This window comes from Grus americana, chromosome 3 (genome assembly GCF_028858705.1).
Source record: "Grus americana isolate bGruAme1 chromosome 3, bGruAme1.mat, whole genome shotgun sequence".
Lineage (NCBI taxonomy): Eukaryota > Metazoa > Chordata > Aves > Gruiformes > Gruidae > Grus > Grus americana.
This window is the reverse complement of record NC_072854.1, coordinates 90072553-90091958: the sequence shown is the minus strand read 5'-3', so window position 1 is coordinate 90091958 and position 19406 is coordinate 90072553. Positions and strand designations below refer to the sequence as shown.

General features: G+C 43.2%; 1 protein-coding gene and 1 long non-coding RNA gene across 5 annotated transcripts in view; both read left to right on the top strand.

The window, feature by feature from the left end:
• The window catches only part of LOC129204200 (uncharacterized), a 44247-nt gene extending 28493 nt beyond the window's left edge, over positions 1-15754 (top strand). The window contains exon 3 of the long non-coding RNA XR_008576297.1: positions 15691-15754. This is a non-coding gene — a long non-coding RNA (uncharacterized LOC129204200). The remainder of the gene's footprint in view (positions 1-15690) is intronic.
• Positions 15755-18397: 2643 nt separating this feature from the next.
• The window catches only part of RMDN2 (regulator of microtubule dynamics 2), a 49394-nt gene continuing 48385 nt past the window's right edge, over positions 18398-19406 (top strand). For 2 of the 4 annotated variants that reach the window (XM_054819695.1, XM_054819699.1), the window contains exon 1: positions 18399-18858. In XM_054819695.1, coding sequence (XP_054675670.1) covers positions 18496-18858 — 363 coding nt within the window. In that variant the 5' untranslated portion in view covers positions 18399-18495. Of the gene's footprint in view, positions 18859-19406 lie in introns of all 4 variants that reach the window. The other 2 variants (XM_054819698.1, XM_054819696.1) reach the window with 2 other exon arrangements.

Sequence of the window (19406 nt, the reverse complement as noted above, 5' to 3'; positions counted from 1 at the left end):
ATTATGCGCGACTGTGATGTCAGTTCAGGTGGAGGCTGTAATGAAAATAGCTACATGATTTCAGTCCAGTTTCTTTGAAGGTTAACCCAACATCACAAACCGGTCATGTCATATAACACCCGTTGGCAAGGCTGGGGTTGCTTCCATCTAGAAAGCCCTAAGGCTGTATGGAGGGTACGTAAACTGACCTACAAATCATTTGTGGGATAGTGGCTCAGTAAACATAGGTTAAAATCTTTTGATGCTTATTATCTATAGTTTGGAAAAGATGAAAGGCCAGGGTTTCTAGAAGCACGCATGTGTCTGTCTTGAGAGTGAAAAATATTCTCCAGGTGTGAATGGGTTCGATGTTTGCCCAAGTAAGTATGTGGGGACACCTGACTTGCAGGTTAGTCTTGAGTGCCGTGCACACTCATGTCATGTGTGATGCAGACTGCTTAAAAAGTAAAGCAAGCAGCATCTTTTTAGGAAATATGCTATAACCCCAGAATGCAGAAGAGGAAAGAGGGGAATTGTGCCTTTTCCTCAGCACGGGTACCAAAAGCAAGTCAGCCCCTTTTCATGAGAAGAGGGTACTGTCTTTTCCCCTTTATGAGAAGGGTGCTGGTTATTCTACATACCCTGAATGTCCCTTTTTTTGTGGGGCAAACTCTCCTATATTCCAGAGGTTGCACCGGTTAGATCAATCAAGAGGAAACACCTTTGCCAGGAACACTGTGTGTCAGACACCATGACAGCACAAACAGAAAATGCCTGGAGAAACAGACCTGCAGGCAATGTCGATCTGCTAATAGCTTGTTTAAGAAGGGCTTAAACATGTAACAGCATGGACATATCAGCACCTCAGTAGTTATGACTGAGAGGCAGTAATTTAGGCAGGCACCCTGGGGAAGGTGCATTGGAAAAGCTGCTTGGGGATTTGAGGGCTGAATTCAGGTAGCTGAAGTGGCAGGTGGGGGGCTCAGCCTCTTTGGGGACTGATCCCCTCATGGTTTGCTAAATGTGGAGTAGGGAACTGAAAATTTTCTGCATGAGTGAAAGAGAAATTGTGCTGTTAGTGAGAAAAAACCACCATTACAAGTCGTTTTGATTTCTGCAAGGCAGATTTTGTCACAAGCCCAGGCAGCAGTCTCCCAGCGCAGCCTTTAGAGGCAGGTTTATTCAACTCTGCCACTGCACTTGGGTGTGCATGAGCCCCTCGAGTCCTTACGCAGTAGCGTGGAGCACATTCAACTAGCCCCTCAAATACCCAACTCTAGATGTATTTTCCTGCTCCAGTTTTCTCATCACTGTGGCAGTCTTTGGCTCTGGGTAGTAAAAGCTAGCACCCGAAGAAAACATGTGGGGGTTTTTTTTGTTCTGAATTTGTTGGGTTTGTTTTCACTTCTGCCAACACCAGCCCCCCTGCAAAGTGGCAAGTCAGAAAGAGTTCTGTTAAATGCTTGTCTAAACCTGCTTCAACCTAAATAAGTTACCACTAAAATCTGCTGGCTGGGTATTTTTGCATGGTGTGTGAGGGGCACAGATTTGCCTGGTGCCTGGAACTGACCCAGACAGTCTGGGTTTCCAGGCGAGTGCTGGCTGCCTGGGCCATGGTCCACTCCAGAGGATTAAGTCAGGCTTAGGCTGGAGTAGTCAGGAGACCACACGAAGGTGCAATGCTTAGTTTTGGGTACAAATAGGTACAGCAAGTCCAGGGACACATGGTACGTGCCCTACTAACAAATGCAGAATAGCCAAATCCTGAGGTCTTCCATTATTCAACAGCTTTGTAAATGTAATGACCATTTATAAGGTGTACAGACATTCCTCAAACTTTATTTATAATTAGAAATTTTCATAGAATTATAGAAAGACTGAGGTTGGTTAGGACCTTCAAAGATCATCTAGTCCAACCTTGAATCATAAGTAAAAGGACTCACATTTGAAAGCCACATGCCATAAGCCGTATGCTCACTGATCCCTCAAATCATCGTCTCTGGAGATAAGTAGCAAATTTATCTGCAGTTCTAAACCAAAATGAAATCGATGTAATTTTCAAATAACTTTTTGATGATTTATAAACAAGGAATAATGACAGAATGTCACTTGTGTAATGGCCAACACAGGGTGCAAGTGGAAAGGAGAGAGCACTGGGCACAGCATATCTCTACCTCAGAACTTCTCTGAGTCTCAAGGGGACTTGCAGAGCTCTCCTTCCCCAGAAACATTAATTAGTTTGTTGTTATTGTCATATATTTATTTTTCTTAGCATCTAATAGCAGATATGCATTTGCTATGACACTTTTGTTGGAACTTTAATAGCTGCTGTCCTTAGACTTAATCAATTCCAAATAAATAGCTTTAAAAGTATTTTTTTCTCAAGATAGTTTTTAATAGAGAACAAATACAGTTTTTAAAATGTTCTCTACATTTCTAACCTCATTTTTAGGTTTCCTTTCTTTGAACTAATTGATCATTCCTGACCAGTTCTGTTTCCTAGTATCCCATCTGAACATCATTACACTGGGGCTGTATTCAATCACCTTTTATCACCTCAGAAGGAAGGGCTAGTAACATACTGCTTTCTCTAGCTTAGTCTTATTCAAAGAAAAATAATATATTACTTCAGGGACCAACTTTCTTTTATTCTGGTTATTGATGCTATCATCTGATATCCATCAATGAAGCTTTTTATTCTGTATATATCTATCTATAATGCAATTGTCTGGAGAATCAATGTGAACTTTTAAAAAGAATTAAACCAATGTACAACCTCCTTTACACGTGATAGCAAGCAAAAGCCTTGTAAGATTAAAGTATCAGTATTGGTTTGGTTTAGTTCCCAGATGTGCAAGTTCCACTTCTCCCCTAACTCTCTAAGGACCTCAGCTTGGCTCAGTATAGCAAGTCCATTTAAAAACTCCCCCGCGACATCCATGTTACAGCAGAACTGCTTGGCTTGAGAAGGATTCTAGAACTTGAATATTTTCCTATTGGCGTACTAAAAAATGTTGGATGCTGGGCCATGACATCACCTTGTCCCAAATCCTATCTTTATGGTTTCGACTGCTCTGCTTTCCCGTGCTTACAGCAATTTGAGCTCCTCCAGCAGCTTGTTGGTTCAGTGGAGAAATTTTTGACTCTTTCATCCAAAGTGTAACAAGCAAACATTGGTGATGAAGCATGAATGGAGGGCTTTGTTTGCTGCAGTCTGCTTCTCAGGGGAAGTTTATTGGCATATTTGAAGAGTTGAGGATGTTTTTGTAGTATAGAAGCCAAGCTGACCGCGATAAGACCCTGTGGGGTGGAACACCAGGGTATTTTCTGTGTTTAGTTAAACTCTTATATCTGTGAGTAATTTAAAATTATTATATTTTATTGAAGACTTGTGATTCAGTTTTCTCAAGAGGCCTATAAACATGAGGGTCATCTTAGTCTATGAACAACCCATATTGCAATGCCAGGATTTAAAATGAACAAACAACCCCCTGCCAAGATTTCTCCTAAGACAATACTTGAGATTCTAAAGGCCTATAAATTAATTAGCTTTCCAAAAGGAAGAGAAGGTGAAGTCAAGGAGAGTCACTGACTTCCCAAAATAATGTGCTAAGCAAGGCAGAGTCTAATCCAAGGCTTGTTGAAGACAGTAAAAGGAATCCTTTCACTCCAACAGGAGTTGAAGGACTCTGCTACATCCAATAGCACCATGAAATATAAGGATTGTGACTCAAATTTTATGACATATTACAGTCATTTGGACACAGGAAATTTGGAAGGAATATCTACTTTATGGACAAGAACAACACGGAGCTGGAATTTTTTATACGTGAGACTATCTTGACATAAATCTGTGGGATAGCAGAAGTTACTAGTGATAATCATTAGCTGAATAGTAACAGGATTCCTTGCTTTAGTTTGTCTGATCGAGACAAATGGAAAGAGCTTACAAATATACAGGGCAAAAGTACTTCCAAATTCCCGTCTTTCCTTGCTGAGCTGATGCTTATACAGTGTGTGCAATAGATACACTAGCGTGTGGATATCAACCATTGTGCTGTGACTGCTACCCTGTTAAAACTTGCTGCTCGGTATATAGCTAGCATATAGCTAAGAAATATTCATGGTAAGTGTTATTTCTGTTGGCAACAACCTTTGATGTTTATGATAGTCACTAAAAGAATTACAAATACACAACGATTCCATACACTTGGAATCTGACATACTCCACAATTCACAAAAATATCAGTTCCATCATTTCCAGGAAGTGTGCCCTGCATTTTTCCATTGACTGACAAGACTGACTTTCATGACCCAGCTAACCCACACTGTTTTCTTGTGACACAGCAAGCAGGCAAACACAGAAACCTCTCTACTTTCTGTAGCAGAGATTCTAATCATCTACGTATGTAAACTACGAAAACACAAATTAAATAACCTCTATAATACTTTGCTAATTGTATGTTGGATTTTTTTCCTGTGCTAAGCTCCTCTGTTTCCACAGGACCGTAATTTCCTGCTAGTTGTGTATCTGCTTTAAACAGCCACATAACTAGAGGTCCACTGGGGAGAAGAAGAGGGGACTGTTGCAGTTGATGGGATTTTGGCCAATTCATCCACAGTGAAGAAAGAATTGTGAGTGGTTATGACAAAACAGGATAAATTTATGGGTTTAGATTTCTAGTATTAGTACAAAAACCCCTTTTCTAATGAAGACTGCTTTAAAAGGCAACCTGTTCAAAGTCTTAATTTTGGAATATCTTACTCAAAAAAACCCCCTGAAAACCTAAATGTCTGAAGATGTACTTCTGATTTTCACATACTTGTATCCAAATTGACGAGCACCCATCTGCTACTCGAGTATTAACTAAAAATACACCAACATAATGATAGTAGGAAAAGATGACTATTTCTCAGGTTTTGTTTAGTTTTGGAAAATGGACCTCTGGGGGTTTTTTGCCACATATGCTATGTAAAGGATTGTGAGAATATAACTTCAAGCACCATGTTTTTTTCAGTTCTAGAGCTGAGGGATCAAGCAGCCAGCCAAGAAACACCGCAGAGGAATGTGTTGAGGGAATATTAGTTCAGGTAGATGGTTTGGCATGTTTCCTTCTATTGCACCGTTAAATTCCAGAGGACTGGACTTGCCAGGACTCAGCGCAGCCTTCTGCATAAGTTACAGCCCAATGGGGCTCCCAGCTTCACTAGAGTCACACACCAGAAACCTGCCAGCAATGCAGAAGATGTAACTCTTTGAAAACCAGATGCAGGCTGCAGTGGCCAAGAGGCTGGTATTCAGTCACAGTATGTCCAGGTAATCCCACCCCATCAGCCTCTTGCCATCAGCATTTTGAGACCTTTCTGGAGTCTCCTATAAATTATTCTTTTTCTAGCAATATCTGCCTTTCATGGAGTTGCATAGGTTTTCTCACAAAAACACAAACTCTAAGAAGTTTTTGCTTTCTTTTAAAATGCGTTAGAAGTTCTATAGTAATTTGTTCAGGTTTTTGATCACTTTCTGGCTTTATCCCTATTGAATTCTGTGAAGTGCTTTCATAAAGGAAATAATTCATTAATGGTGGTAGCCCTTAACACAGGCCTAAATGAGGAAGGGAAGCCTGAGTTCCCCATTGCTGGTGATGGCAGTACATAGGAAATCCTTGCCCAGTCCTCCCACCCAGTACTTGGCACAGGATGTGGTTGGAGAGCAAAAGGTCTGAGCCTGGGGAAGCACTATATCTAAGGTGATTGCGATTTATTAGGGCTGTACACAAACAAATCCTCTGCACTAATTAGGGAGACTGGCAGAGAAGGGAGTAAATTGCAGCTGACAAGGAAGACAGGAAGGTGAGCTGATAAAGAGAGTCTCCTTGCCCAGAAGCCTGCGGGTGCTGCTGCCATTGCTGCCCGTTTTCAGTCCCACAGTGAACTGCAGGCCAAGTTAAAATCAGTTAACTTGCTGCCCATTGAGTGCCACGGTCTCGACAGGACCCTGATTTCAGGTGTCATCTCTTTACTCAAGAGGAGTGAACTTGAGCAAGAGAAAGAGAGAGGAACAACAGGAGGATTCTTTAGAACTCTTAAAAAGGTTGTCCAGGGAAGAAAATACAGGCTGTGTGGATTTGAAGTACTTGCAGGTTGTCTCTGTCAAGTACTGCTACAGGGAAGAACCAAGACTTTTCAAAAGAGGAGAAAAGATGCTTTCTCAGACTCTTTCATTTGACATCTAAGTATCACTTCATCATGTTTGGAGTGACAGAATCAGGTTTTTCCAACTTTGACTGAGCCTCAAAACTCTCAGCGGTGGAAAAATGTCTTGTTTAATCTTTCCATAGTGACTTATTTGGTCTTCGGCTTTGCTGGTTCACTCCTGATTCTATAGTCTCCATCTGTAAAGCCCACCCAATCTATAGCTGTCTTAAACTTTGTCTGCTGTTGTTGTTATTAGGAGCGTGATTGCAGTGATGAATGTTTGTAACACAGCTTGAGGAATTTCATCCTCCCCTGGTAAACTGTGTAGGAGATTGCCTTAATGGACAAAGAAAAACGTCTGTTGGACTGTGGCCAGAAGCTGGGACTTGCTTACAAAGAAGAAAATACATGTTTAACCTTCTGGTAATGTGTACAGAAGACATATTTAAAAAAAAAAAAAATTCACCTCTCTTCCCACAACCTAAAATGGAACCAGTGAAAGATTAATGTGTTTTTCACTATTTTATGGCAAATCACTTAGTTGTAACAAGTTTAATTCTGCCTCTTGACCGGATGTCTTACAAGGCTGTCCTGCTCTGTTTTCTTCTACAAATACCTCTAACTGGGAAAATAAAATACAGATGACTGTGAAAAACTGAAGAGAACTACAAGGTATGAAAAGAGGTAGTGATAATAGGCTTTATTCACAGGTGTAAGGATTCTGACTTAAGACAACAGATTAAAAGCTGCAGCCCAGTTTTAACTTCCCTGAATAACTTGCTTGAGCAAGACTTGGAACCTAAATTCAGCAAGCCATGATGTTAGCTAGATTTATGCTTGTGCATTTCATTTAATCAGGGCCTGAGTAAAGACTTCAGGATGTGAGCTGTTCAGAAGTCTACGTGACACAGGGTGTTCTGAGCTTACATTAAATTCACTGTAGAACAGTTTCTAACCTACACTGAAGAGAAGCAGAATCACCATGCGTTGTCTGACTGATCTATTATGTTGCATTTATTGTAAAAGAAATATACATACTCAGAGCTATATTGAAGAATGGCTGCTAACAAGTAGAGAGCCTAAAAATATTCATGGCAAGTGGTTGTTGAGCATTTCACTGCTTGCTTAAAAACGGTAGATGCCTACCAGTTACAAAGGAGAGTTTCAAACAGGACCTAAGCATTGCTGAGGTAGTAGCCAGGGTGTGCTAGCACCTTTCTCAGCCTGAGAACCGTAATTGAGAACCGTGAATCGCCCTCTGTGTTTCCTCGCCTCACTCACTGGTCTAGGTTAAATGTCCGTTAACTGTATCCCTATGGAAAATGTTACATGCCAGGAATGGAAAAGCACAGCAGTGATAGTCCCACATAGCTGAGGGAGTGATTAAAAGCTGATGGGTCCCTTCTGCTGCTGCATCTCAAAAAGGGAACAGAGAATGCCTCTTTTTCCTTAGAGCACCTTATCCCTGCTGCTGCTTCTGGGTTGGAGAAGGATGGATGCTCTTTCTGCTGTTGGCATTGCCCGAGGTGCTCTGGAATAGGAGACTGCTCTTTCCTTCATTGGACTCCTGGAGAACCAGAATTTCTCTCCCACATTTCTGGAAAAGACTATCTGTCCAAAGTGGGATTACAATGGAAATGTGGGCTTGATCCTCGGCCCACGTCTCAAGTTCACAGGCTCCCTGACCCATGGTAGCTTCCCTATTGAGCTGTCAGGAAGTCCAGAAAGCATGCAGACTGTTGATAGAGAAAGCCAAGCAAGCCTGCAGGAGAAGCAGGCAGCTTGGGATCCTGCCTGGCTTCTGTCAGAGCCAATGTGCTGCTCAGAAATCTGTCAATTACCGTTTGAGGTTTTTCTTCCCAATGGAGAAATTTTCTGTCAGAAATTTCCAGCCAGCTCTGCTCTGTGTTGCTACTGCTGCTCCAAAGGAGAAAGGCAACAAGGCCCAGAGAGCCTCACACAAGGAAGGCGCAGGGCCCTGGGAGATCTGGCATTACGGCGGGTCTGCAGTCCTGGCTGCCACAACCCAACCACAAATACACTTCCGAAATGTCAGATATTCCCTCCAGAATTACGTATGTGTATTCACTCTAGTGTGACCGCCAAAACACTGCGTGTGCCTTGCCAGGGACTCTAAATAAAGGGGTTTATGCAACACTGTAGTTCTCCGATAAAAAGTTCTGCTTCTTACTAGTCCTAGTCCTGGTCAATATTCTTTGAATTTAAGAGGAAAGTGAATTCTGTTGCTATTTTTTTTCACAAAGAAGTATATGCTTTTTTTATTAAACACACAGTTGTTTAATAACTTGCACTTGTTACCTTAGCTGACTGAAACACATTCATAGCTAAGCGGGACAACAGTGTCTATCTGAAGTACACAGAACTACCAAAAGTACTGGGTCCAAAGCTACTACACTGAAGCCAGGCTCTTAAAATGAATCGGGACGTTGCTCCTGATGAGTAATATTGTCAAAGTGTTACCGTGACTTTGCTCACACAGCTTAAGGAACAAATCAATTATCATGTTACTTCTTTACATTGCAAGTCTCTGTGTACTACTCTTCTCAATATATTAGAAAGTGAAACATTATGAAAATATGAAGCTTTGCTTAGTGCATGTTTTTCACCTTCTCATGGTATTTAGATATAGATATTACAAAGAAAATTAACTATAATCTTAGTGGTAACTTGACTTCTTAAACTAAAGTGCTTATAACGATACTGTTTTCCAGCTTGGTTTGAGTTAATTTTTATTGTGCTTTAAACACTGACTATGGTCTTAGAGCCATCACAGATAAAGACTGCCATCGCCTCAAAGAGATTAAAGTATATTAAAAAAAAAGATGCAGATAAGAAAAAATGCACTGAGAAACTCATGTTTGTTTAGAAATACTGGTCAATCTTCTTCGCTGCACCAGACTGCTGTTCAGTACAACTCTTTGGGAGAAGGCAGCCAAGATAAGCAGGGAAGCTATCACAGCTTCGTGATTTTCTGCTCATCCTCCTGTTTCAGTTCAAAATAGATTGCAGGACATGTTGCCAAAGGTTGAAACTGAAGTCACCCTTTTTAAGACCAAAGAGACAATGATGATCACACGGGTTGGCCTCCCATGTAACCTAATCCAAATATGTCTCCAATAATTTCCATGACAAGGATGGCTTGCAATAGGCAGAGATCAGTATACCTTAGGCATGTTAAGAGTAAGACTCAGCAGTGCACAGCCCGAAGCAGACAGACAACTACTAATATCCAACTTGAAGATCTGTTCCCCTTTGAAGTGGCCTTTCTCTCCACAGAAAGAAAGGAAGCCTATACTTAATTAGCCTGGTTACACACTTAAATTCAGGAGGAAGGAATCCAGGTCATGGCCACTTTTGTTGCAAAGACAAGGTCTCTTGGCATTTAAAATTTTACAGAATATTTCCACCTTCCTTTTTTCTTGCTTCTTTGCTTTTACCTCCAGTTTTTACTTGTGATTATTCCACAAAGATCTCTGCTGCTCTCTTAACTAATCCTGAGATATCTCTTACTGTCCCCCTAGTACAGGTACAGGATACAAGCAATTAAGTGTTGTCTTCCCTTTCTCCATTTGTATCTTGTACATTTTCTACTACAACAGTCCCAATTAGTGGTGCACTCTCAAGGCGCACTTCCATGAGATGAGTCGTCAGCCACCGTTTTCCTCTAGCTCTAGGCCATGTGCTCCTGCCTCTTTTCTCACAGTGGGCTCTGCCCTGAGCTGATTCAACCCACCAATCTGGCTGACAATTAACAAAAAATTGTTTTCAGCCAAGTCAGTGAGGTGAGTGACCTAGTGAACACTGGATTTGGTGCAAGGGAGGGTGTAAAAGCACAGGGAAAAATAGGACACTTGCTTTGAATGGCAGCAAGCTGTAGTCCAAGCAGCTTTCTTTTCCACTGACCATTCTTCTTTCTTCCCTCATTCTGTTTTCGTTTTTCAAGACTTCGGATCTTCTCTCCTTACCTCTTCTTAGATCAAACTAGTGAAAACCAAAGACTAATATGTCCATTTGTTCATATCTCAGTCTCCTGAGGCCAAAATTTTAAGCACCAGGCTCCTCGATTCACCCGAGGTACTCCCGAAACGATCAGCGGGTACCACCTCGCCCCCCAAGCCTTCCTTCCCCACTGCTGGGCACCATGGCTGCCACTGCAGATTTCACAGGCAGACCTGCAGCTGGCCACAAAGCACAACAATGAACGAGTATCTCAGCCCAGTCCCGTCGGTATTGACCAAGGATGCTACGATACTGGCGTGAGGCTTCCCACTTCCCGCTGGGGCAGCAGGAATGTGGGGCACGCCATTTGCCCCCCTAAAACCACCGCAAAGCATCCGGACAAGTGAGGAACACGGGGGAAGGGGGTTGTGTGTAGACTCTTCCTTCAGTGTAAACAGGCTCATTTCCAGGGTCATCACCGGCCATTCTCACCCTCAGAAGAACGGAACCCACCCCCACTGGCACCGACGCAGTTTTATGAAGACGGCGCCGCACAGCGGGGCTGCTCGGGCCGGCCTCGGCGGGCACCGCGGGGAACCCCCAAGAAAGCGACCAGGCATCGGGACTGCCCCTAGGCCACCGGCTGCCCGCTCGCCCGGCCCGCAGGCCAGCAGGAACCGCTCCCCGCGGGCGGCCCTGGGGCTCCTCCACACTCTGTGAGGGCGGGCGGCCGCTCTCTTCTCCACAGCCGTTGGGGGACGGCGCTCGCGCGCCACCCAGCGGGGCCGTTGCGGAGAGGCCGCGTCCTCAGGCCCCCCGAGGGGAGGCGGGAGGCGGGAGGGGGATGACTCTCAGGTGGCAGTAACCCGTGTCGCTGCTAAGTGGGCCTGCGGCCATGTCAGTGCCAGCAGGGTCAGTCCATGCTCGGGTCCAGAGCGTTTCCGAGAGCAGCTGCCTGTTGTGCGTGGGGAGAGACTCGGGCATCTGGGGAACCATGGAGGGCTCTGTGCTCCTCCTGCCCTGGAAGCACGTATGGTATATATGGCACAATATATGATGTAGAACTAGAAAGGGGCTCGTGTCCCCTGCTGCCTCAGGGAAGGCACATTACACGCCTTTGTTCTTACATGCGTCACACCTTCTCTGAAAACCAGGCAGTGTCGCTGCATTTCACACTTCATTGCAAGGCTGTTTTGTCACCCAGCTCCTCTAATAGTTCTCGTTTCCCTGCTGTGCCTGCCCATGGCTAGCATGCACCAATTTGTTTTTGTGCCAAGTGTGTGCTTTAGCAGAGGTACCCCTTCTCCCTGCCTCTCCCTGCAGTGGGTGGGTAGCAGCCCTGCCACCTGGGCTTGGCTCGCCAGCCAGGCCCTGACCTCCGGTACCAGCACCCCTTGGCAGGAGCTGGCCACTGCACATTTTGGAGGTGGCAGAGTTTTGGGTGAAGAGACAGTGGCAAATGGCAGTGCGCGGTGTGGTTGTGAGATGGGTGTTGTCCCCAGGATGGTGTGTGGCCTTGGGGAAATCAGGTGGGACACGTGTACCTCAAACTACCCCTGAATAAGGTTCTCTGTCAGGGACGGGGGAACCAAGGCTGGTTATGGGGAGGCATTTGATTCACGAGTGGCCTTGGAGCCAACCAGTACCTGACATGCCCCAACCTTCCTGGCCCAGCGCTGCTCATTGCTGCGCAGCCCCACCTTGCCACCCGAATTCCCTCTTGCAAGCCCTCATCAGCAGTTCCAAACATCATGGCCTAAAGGCGTAATTGCATCATGACACTTAATACTGGCATAATGCTGGTTTTTGATAAAAATATCAAATAAGATTTAAATGTTGTTGCCCAACATCAGTTTGCAGCCTAATGCAAATGAGTAGAGAGTACCCTGAGATCAAACAACTTTTCTATTCTGCACATTTACAAATTCCATTTGCACCCTCATTTGGGAGAGCACTGCAGTCAGTTAAAAAACAAGCACATTTTTTAGCATTCTTTCTGCATTTTTGCATCAAGATCTGATGCAAAATAGTCAAATCAATACCTTATCTGCATCATTTGCTGCCTCTCACACTGTTGGCTCTTCAGAGTAACTCTTGACATGTATCAGACTTGTTCAGAGTGTAGCGCCAGATTTTATCCTTACTTCAAACTTCTTGCTCAATAGGACTTTGTGTGAAGAATGCAGATCTACAGACTCCTTTAAAGCTTTAAAAGCATTTTAAATTTATTTTTTTTAAGTAGTTAGAAGTGTCAAAAAGATTGTTTTGCACCTGGAAGATACACTGTATTTTGCCATTATAATACTTCTGGAAATTGGTTTTTTGCCTTTGAAATAACTGTAAGACCAAACCAACCTTTTTACTCCCATTATATTTAAAAAGTGACAGACGCAATCCCATTGACATGAAAACAACTTAATTAAATTGCTTTGACATTATTTTTAATTTTGCCAGCTCTGGGGCAAGCTCTTCCATTTCTATCTTGGACTTTTCTAGATGTTCCACTTGCTTAAGTCTTGCTTTCCCAATCCAAGGCTATTGAGTAAAACACAAAGTACCTCCTTTATGAACATGGATGATTTTGAAAAATTGCTAACTTGCTAAAGTGGATTATATCAGTATGCAATAGAAATGTATCAAGTATTTTATGTGCCCGTTGACAGTCAAATCTGTATTTGCATGTGCATTTCAAAACTGGAAAACAAACGAAGAAAACAGAAAACCATGGTTCAATGGTTGGTACAATTTCTTCTTAAGGCTGGAAACTTACTCTGTTGTTCTCAGAAATAACTGGTATTTCAGTTTGAATATAAAAGCGCATGCCAATGAAAATGCTTCTAAAACAGCTACTCTGACCAAAAATCTGTCTGTTTAAGAGAAATAGTGTAATGTTACTTGAGATGCTTTTCTAGCTGTTCATCAGATTTGGATTTTCAAAACTACATATTGAGTAACCGTGCAGTAGCTTTAAATAGCATCTATAAGAAGTGGCAATAGAAGAAACATTTTCACTGCTTTCACAGATAGCAGCAGTGCTTATATTCCAGAATGTACTGGGAGGGATTTTATTACTTCTGCTAAAATACAGTACAAAATTCTCAGCAGTCAAAGAGCCCAAATTTCAGTCTGGACCACACTGAATAATAATTCCCCATATAACCTACTGGTTTAATCACACACACACAGGCTGAGTGAAATATTCTAAATTAGAGAAAACAAGTATAGCAACGAAAACATGCAAACATTTGAAAGGCCATCATTACCATCCTTGATAATTGAGCTCAATACCCTTTTTTACGAGAGGGCTAACTTGAAGTTGCTGCAGCCTTTTTTCCCCACAAGGTAGCAGCACTAGAACTCTGCATGAGCAAGAGGCTACTGAGCCCATCTCACCCAAATTCAGGAAGGATGCCTGGTTTGTTTACTTTTTAGTCTTCAGGAATCTGCAGCTCAGAATCAGAGGAAAAGCTTCTTAAACACCAGGACCGGGTGCAAACAGCAATTAAAATAATAAAATCTGCATTTATATTTTACTTAAACAGACCTGTCTCCTGCTGAAAAAGCACATCGGGGGACTTAATCTGCAAAACTAAAATGCTCTGTATATACATGTATTTGTGTAAGTGTATATGTGTGTGTGCGTTGAATAGAGTAGAAATCCTGTCTTGTTATTGTATATAGCAAAAATCTTGTAACTGATTAGGAGTTTCTTTCTGCTTCCCCTTAACTCTCCCAGTTTTGCCACTTTTCCTCATGCTTTTTGCTGCATTTATCAATTGTCATTGTCCAAAAATAATCCTACAGTGCAGGAGGAACCCCTTTGCCAGCACACAGTAACTGCCGGGGAGAGGTCACCTCCCGCCCTCTATTCACTCTGTCCTACCTGAACAATTGTGTAACCCGCATCAACACCTCCTAGTGTAAATATGTATGTATAGAGTAATGCTTTGGGTTGGGTTAGGTCGTGCTTCTGAGGCAAATCTCCCAATCACCCCGGCTTGGTAAGCTTTTCTTCACCCAGTCGGAGCAGGCTTGGGGCACATGGGTTGCACTTTGGGAAGATCCATTGCAGAAGCACACCCAAGGCACTGCAGCCGAAAATGGAGCTAGTCAGAAGTCAACCCTGGGGCACGGCATGGATGTCATGGCCTCAGCACCGACTGCTTTGCTTACAGACGCACGTGCCTGCCAGTCCCCACTGCTTGCTAATGTACATGTAGCCTTAGCGGCCTAGATGGGAAGTTAAAATCAGAAGGGAAATTTTTTATAAGCTCACAAGTGCTAGTGATGAAGGGGTTTTTTAAATGTGAAATTGCAGACATCCTAGGGCCATGTATTAGGCGATATTTACTGAGGGGACCGATCCGTGGAGTTCAGGAAAGGGCACTCTGCCACTTGCAAGTGGAAATGGTAAAACTCTTTAAAATAATTTAATGTGCTCTGAAATTGCATATTAATAGGCAAGCTGAAAAAAACCCCACTTCTCATTAAATAGAAGAAAATACATTGGGTGATGTGGAACACGTGTACACACACACATATTTACAAAGAGTTTCACTCTTTTTGACTCGCAAGGAATATACACATCTATATGTAAAATAACACGTTTATACACCCATACTCTTATGCTTTTTTATGACTATTCATATATTTTTCCTCTTTGGAGTATACCCAGGCACTCCCAGGACCATTTCTCTTTGTGAAGGAATCAGGCAGCACTGTGGAATTACATCTAATGTAGCCTTGAGTATTTATTCCTATTGTTGTCAGCACAACATACACAAACTCTTTTGGGCTGCCAACTCTCATCTCTTACATCAAGGAAATCGAATCATGTACCTTGGCCTAAAAAATTAACATAGCTTGCATAAATATATTTGATAATGTCCTTGAGCTTCCTGGTGAGACAAAGATAAACACAAAGAAGCAGGAACAGTGTGTACATCTTTTTTTTTTTATTATTTTTTAAATGCCATGGCATCAGCGACCATTTGTACTTAGCTGAAATTGCAGCACTGGATCCTATCAACACACTAAATAAATAAACAGATGGTTGCATGTGCAGTTGAACTAATGAAGCCAGGTTTTCTATCAGGTTATATCTTGTAGTTCAATTCCTTCACACCTAATAAAATGTAAGCTCTGCTTTAGCTTTTCCTGTCCTTGCAAAATGCTTTTTTGCTGTGTGAATTCTCAGTTGTGTAACATGGGGTGAGCAAACTTCCCCATAGTGGGGGGCACTAATTCAGGGCTCTCTCCTTTAAAAGATCAACTAATTAACTAAAAGATCAACTAATATCAACTAAAATAAACTTGTCAGAAATTAATTTCTCTGTTGAATTTGACTGAGATTGGCCAAAGATTCAAAAATACCAGAGAGGATGCAGAGGTGCAGTTACACTTGCACACACACAGACATGAAGACAATGCAGCTACAGTAACTGTTCTGCTCTAGGAACTATGCTAAGCAGTGTATCTTTATTTGAAGAAAACAGAAGAGATCAGTGTGCTATTACCCATCTCCTTTTAACTCCCATTTATTAATTTTTCATTAAGGACTCTGGACAATTGTTCAGGACAAGAGCAGCAGAGAATACTGACAAGTCTGACAGTGAATGCTTCCTCTCCCTGTGAGGTAAGACATAATTTTGTTTATTTTTATAGCAAAAGATTCAGGAGAATTCAATACAGCTTGACAGAATAGTAGGATTTCTGGCAGGCTGGTTGCAAGTCTGGTCAAAGGTATTTAAGCTTTCACAATATTTGGTGATTTATTAACAAGGTTTGATTATACACTTACAAGACAACTGCTGAAGTAGTACGTATGAAGTGTTACTAACACATTAAAAGTTTCCGTATTCGTTACAAGCAGTAGATTATTTTCTAGTTGGGGAGGCATTTCAGAAAGATCAGCACATCACAAAAGAAAATTTACAGAAGAATTATGGCTAAAAAATTTTTTGTCAATTGTAAAATACCAATGCCTTCCATATAGAAATGAAACCACCAGTAAATTAAGCTACATCTTGGCTGGAAATAGCATGCATCTGTTACTTACAATGTAATGGTTCTCTCACCCATTGTACACAATTGCTCAATAATAAGCTAACTTTTCTAATACGACTCAAAAATGCAGTCCAAGTTCAAAATTTCCCAAAAGATCAGTTAGATTACATGGCCTGGTTTTACACAAACAGTGCTGTAAGAAAGCTGGTGCCCTACGCAGGTGTGTCAGTGTTGCAGCTCTGGTGTGCTGAGCTCATCCCTGAACAGCTGCCTGAGGCCAAGGGTGGAGGGAGGCAGGATGTTCACAGGGTCTCACCGCCCCAGAGCTGCTGACCTTCATGAAAATTGTTGGAATTTCAGTATCTTGACATCTTTCTTCTGTCAAAATTGGCTGAAATTAAGCTACAGGTTCTGGAGCTACTACTGGGTGGAGAAAATATCATGATATTGCCTGATAGAAGGACAGCACACAAGACAACCTGGGGACATAAGCTTTGTCTTCTTAGGAACTAAGTCTTAAAATACAGCAAAAATACTAAAAATACACAGGGTTAATCATTTTCTAACAGATGGTGGTCTGAACTTGCATGTTTTTTAAGACTTCAGGTACAAAGTGTCTTTTCAACAAGGAAAAAAATCCACATGCAGAAGAACAGTGCTTTTCTAAAAACGGGTCCTTTCAGTTTTTTAGAACATATGTCAGATTCAGACCAATTTAATTGTGCCAAATCTAGGTAAATTTGTGGTTAGTTCTCCAGCTTGGAAAGCTGTTTCTGGCAGGTTTCTGCATGCATGCAACAACTTCTATGCTCTGCCTGGGTAAAATGGCCACAGGTGAAAAGCAAATAAGGAGTTTGGGGACCAGACAGGTGACCTGATTTTCACAGTTGCTACGCATCCAGGCAGCCGTAGGCAGCAGTTCTCCTGGGAATTTGTTTTTGAAAACAGGTCTGCAGCCTGAGACAGCCGCTTTGGAAAACTCACTTTGTTTTTTGCATCCATAATCTTTTGTTTCAGCTTTGTGCTGTGTTTGCCCTCCGATTAATTCTCTTTTTAAAATCCTTTCCTGTTTTAATTGGCTTATAGAAAGATTTTTGGCAGATGGTATTGAAAAGAGAAAATAAAAATAAAGGTTCTCCAACAAAGTTTTATTAACGTTCCTGAACATTTGAAATACCATCAGCATGGAGATTCCTGTAGTCCCGTTCCATTTTAAAACGCTGATAGATTACATAACTTAAAACAAGTACTTACAGTGAAATTTGTTCTTTAAAATAATTTTCTTTTAGTTAAGTTTCCATAACATTGAAGAGATTACCATCCTCAGTTTAAAAATCTCAAATTACAAACATATGAACAGCTTGTACTTTTTTGTAACTAGGAAAAGTGTAGAATACTGAAACAGTATTCATTTTTCCATCTTAACAAATTTCTACCTTCCTCTGAGGTTGTAGTTGGGTCTCATGTAAAATTAATTTCATCCTCAGGTTCTTAATGGAGAATTAGTTAGCAGCTGTAGTTATTTTAAAGGAAGTCTTTGTTTGAAGATAAATAGACATTAGACTTATTTACATTTGCTAATCTGCAGTAAGACTGAAAATTCTTGAGTTCTTGGTACCTATTTAAGGAACTTTTTTTTTTTTAATAGCACTTGGTTCACTTTTTAAAGGTAATTAATATGGTTTTTTAAGAACTAGATTGTGTTCCTTTGTTTCTGAGTGGTATGGCTGAGGAAAAGTCCAACTGTTGAAGAGCAGTTTCTTTCATTGCACAGATAGAGCAGTTTCCTTAATGGTTCCCTTGAGCCCTCACACAGAACACGTGTTACGCTTTTGAATTCTGGCAGGATGTGCATGGGCACCCTCCACAAGCCTTCAGAAAGATGAATGGGCACAGCAGGTTGTCTGTGATGATCCTTCTTCCATTCAAGGCCAGAAACAGGAGGCAGATCCAGAAAGAAATACTGTCGTAGAGGAGAAATAAAGAGTCTTTGTGAGCATCACCGATAAAAGCAATGTCTCATATGGGACATAGGAGCAATACCTCCCGCACCCTGTTAAACCCCAGTTGCTCCATGGCTTTGGGCAATCTGTAATGGACTTTGGTGAAATCAGCTTTGGGCCCTTAGATGGCTAAAATTGCAATGAAGCTTTTGTGCCAGGACTGCTCCTCTTCTAGCAACTGGGCGGGGGTTCTCCGTGATTTTGCAGCTTATGGTCTTCACTGCTGCAGTGGAAATACTGTTTCTGTAGGGCCTAGAAGTAGCAAAGGTTAAATTAGCGAAAACAAGTAGCCAACAGACTGAAGAGAGACACAAAACCGAACAAATTTGAACTCGAACAGCCTATTCGAGCAATGTCTGAGGCGGGTGCAGCAGGCGTCCCCCCAGCAGCACCCCCCGGCGGGATTCCCAAGCTGCGGCCCACTCGGGCTCACAGCCGGCGGCCCCGGCCCCTGCAAGGCCGGCGGTCCGCCCGCCAGCCCGGTCTGGGGCTGCCAGGGTCACAGGGCGGGCACAACGCGGCGCAGCCCAGCGCCCATCACCCGGGCAGCCCGGCCGGCAGCTGCGGCATAGGCCCGTCCCCCTCGATCCGGGTATCACCGCCCCGGGGCGGCCCTGCCGCCGTCACCGCCCTCTGTGCCGCGGCGGGCGAGCTGCGGGGACGCGCGGCGCCGCGCCTGGGCCGGACCCGCTCCCGCTCCCGGACCGGCCCGCCGGTACGTAACGGGGGCGGTGCCGGGCCCGGGGCTGCCGCCAGGCGACGACCCCTGCCAGGGCGGCCGGGGCTGGGCCGGGGTGCGGGACGGGCGGTCCCCCGCGGGGAGGTGACCGCGGGGCTCCGGCAGCCTTTCGGCGCCGTGTGGCCGGGGCGGCGGCGAGACACCCCTCCCGGCGGCGCGGGCTGCCGCGGCCTGACAGCTGGGGTTCCGCCGCTCTGCGGTTGCGGAAAATCCGATTGTATGAGATTCTCGCATTAAAACAAAAAAATTCCCAAGATGTGGAGAAGGTTAAAAGTGAAGGCTGAGGTCCTGCGCACGTGCCGATGCAGAAGTGTGTGCCCCTTACCCCTCCCCAACCCCGAAACTGTCACGGTTTTGCTGTCACAGCACGTAGCCTTCTATTGCAGAATCTGCTAGAGTTGTATTGTAACTTTGTATCTGCAGCATGCACCAATTATTCTAGCCTTGCACTTTTATGACTTAAAAGCAAAGTCAGTCGTTTGGGTAGAGAAGGAAAACTACCTCTAACTCTGACTGTTACTGTT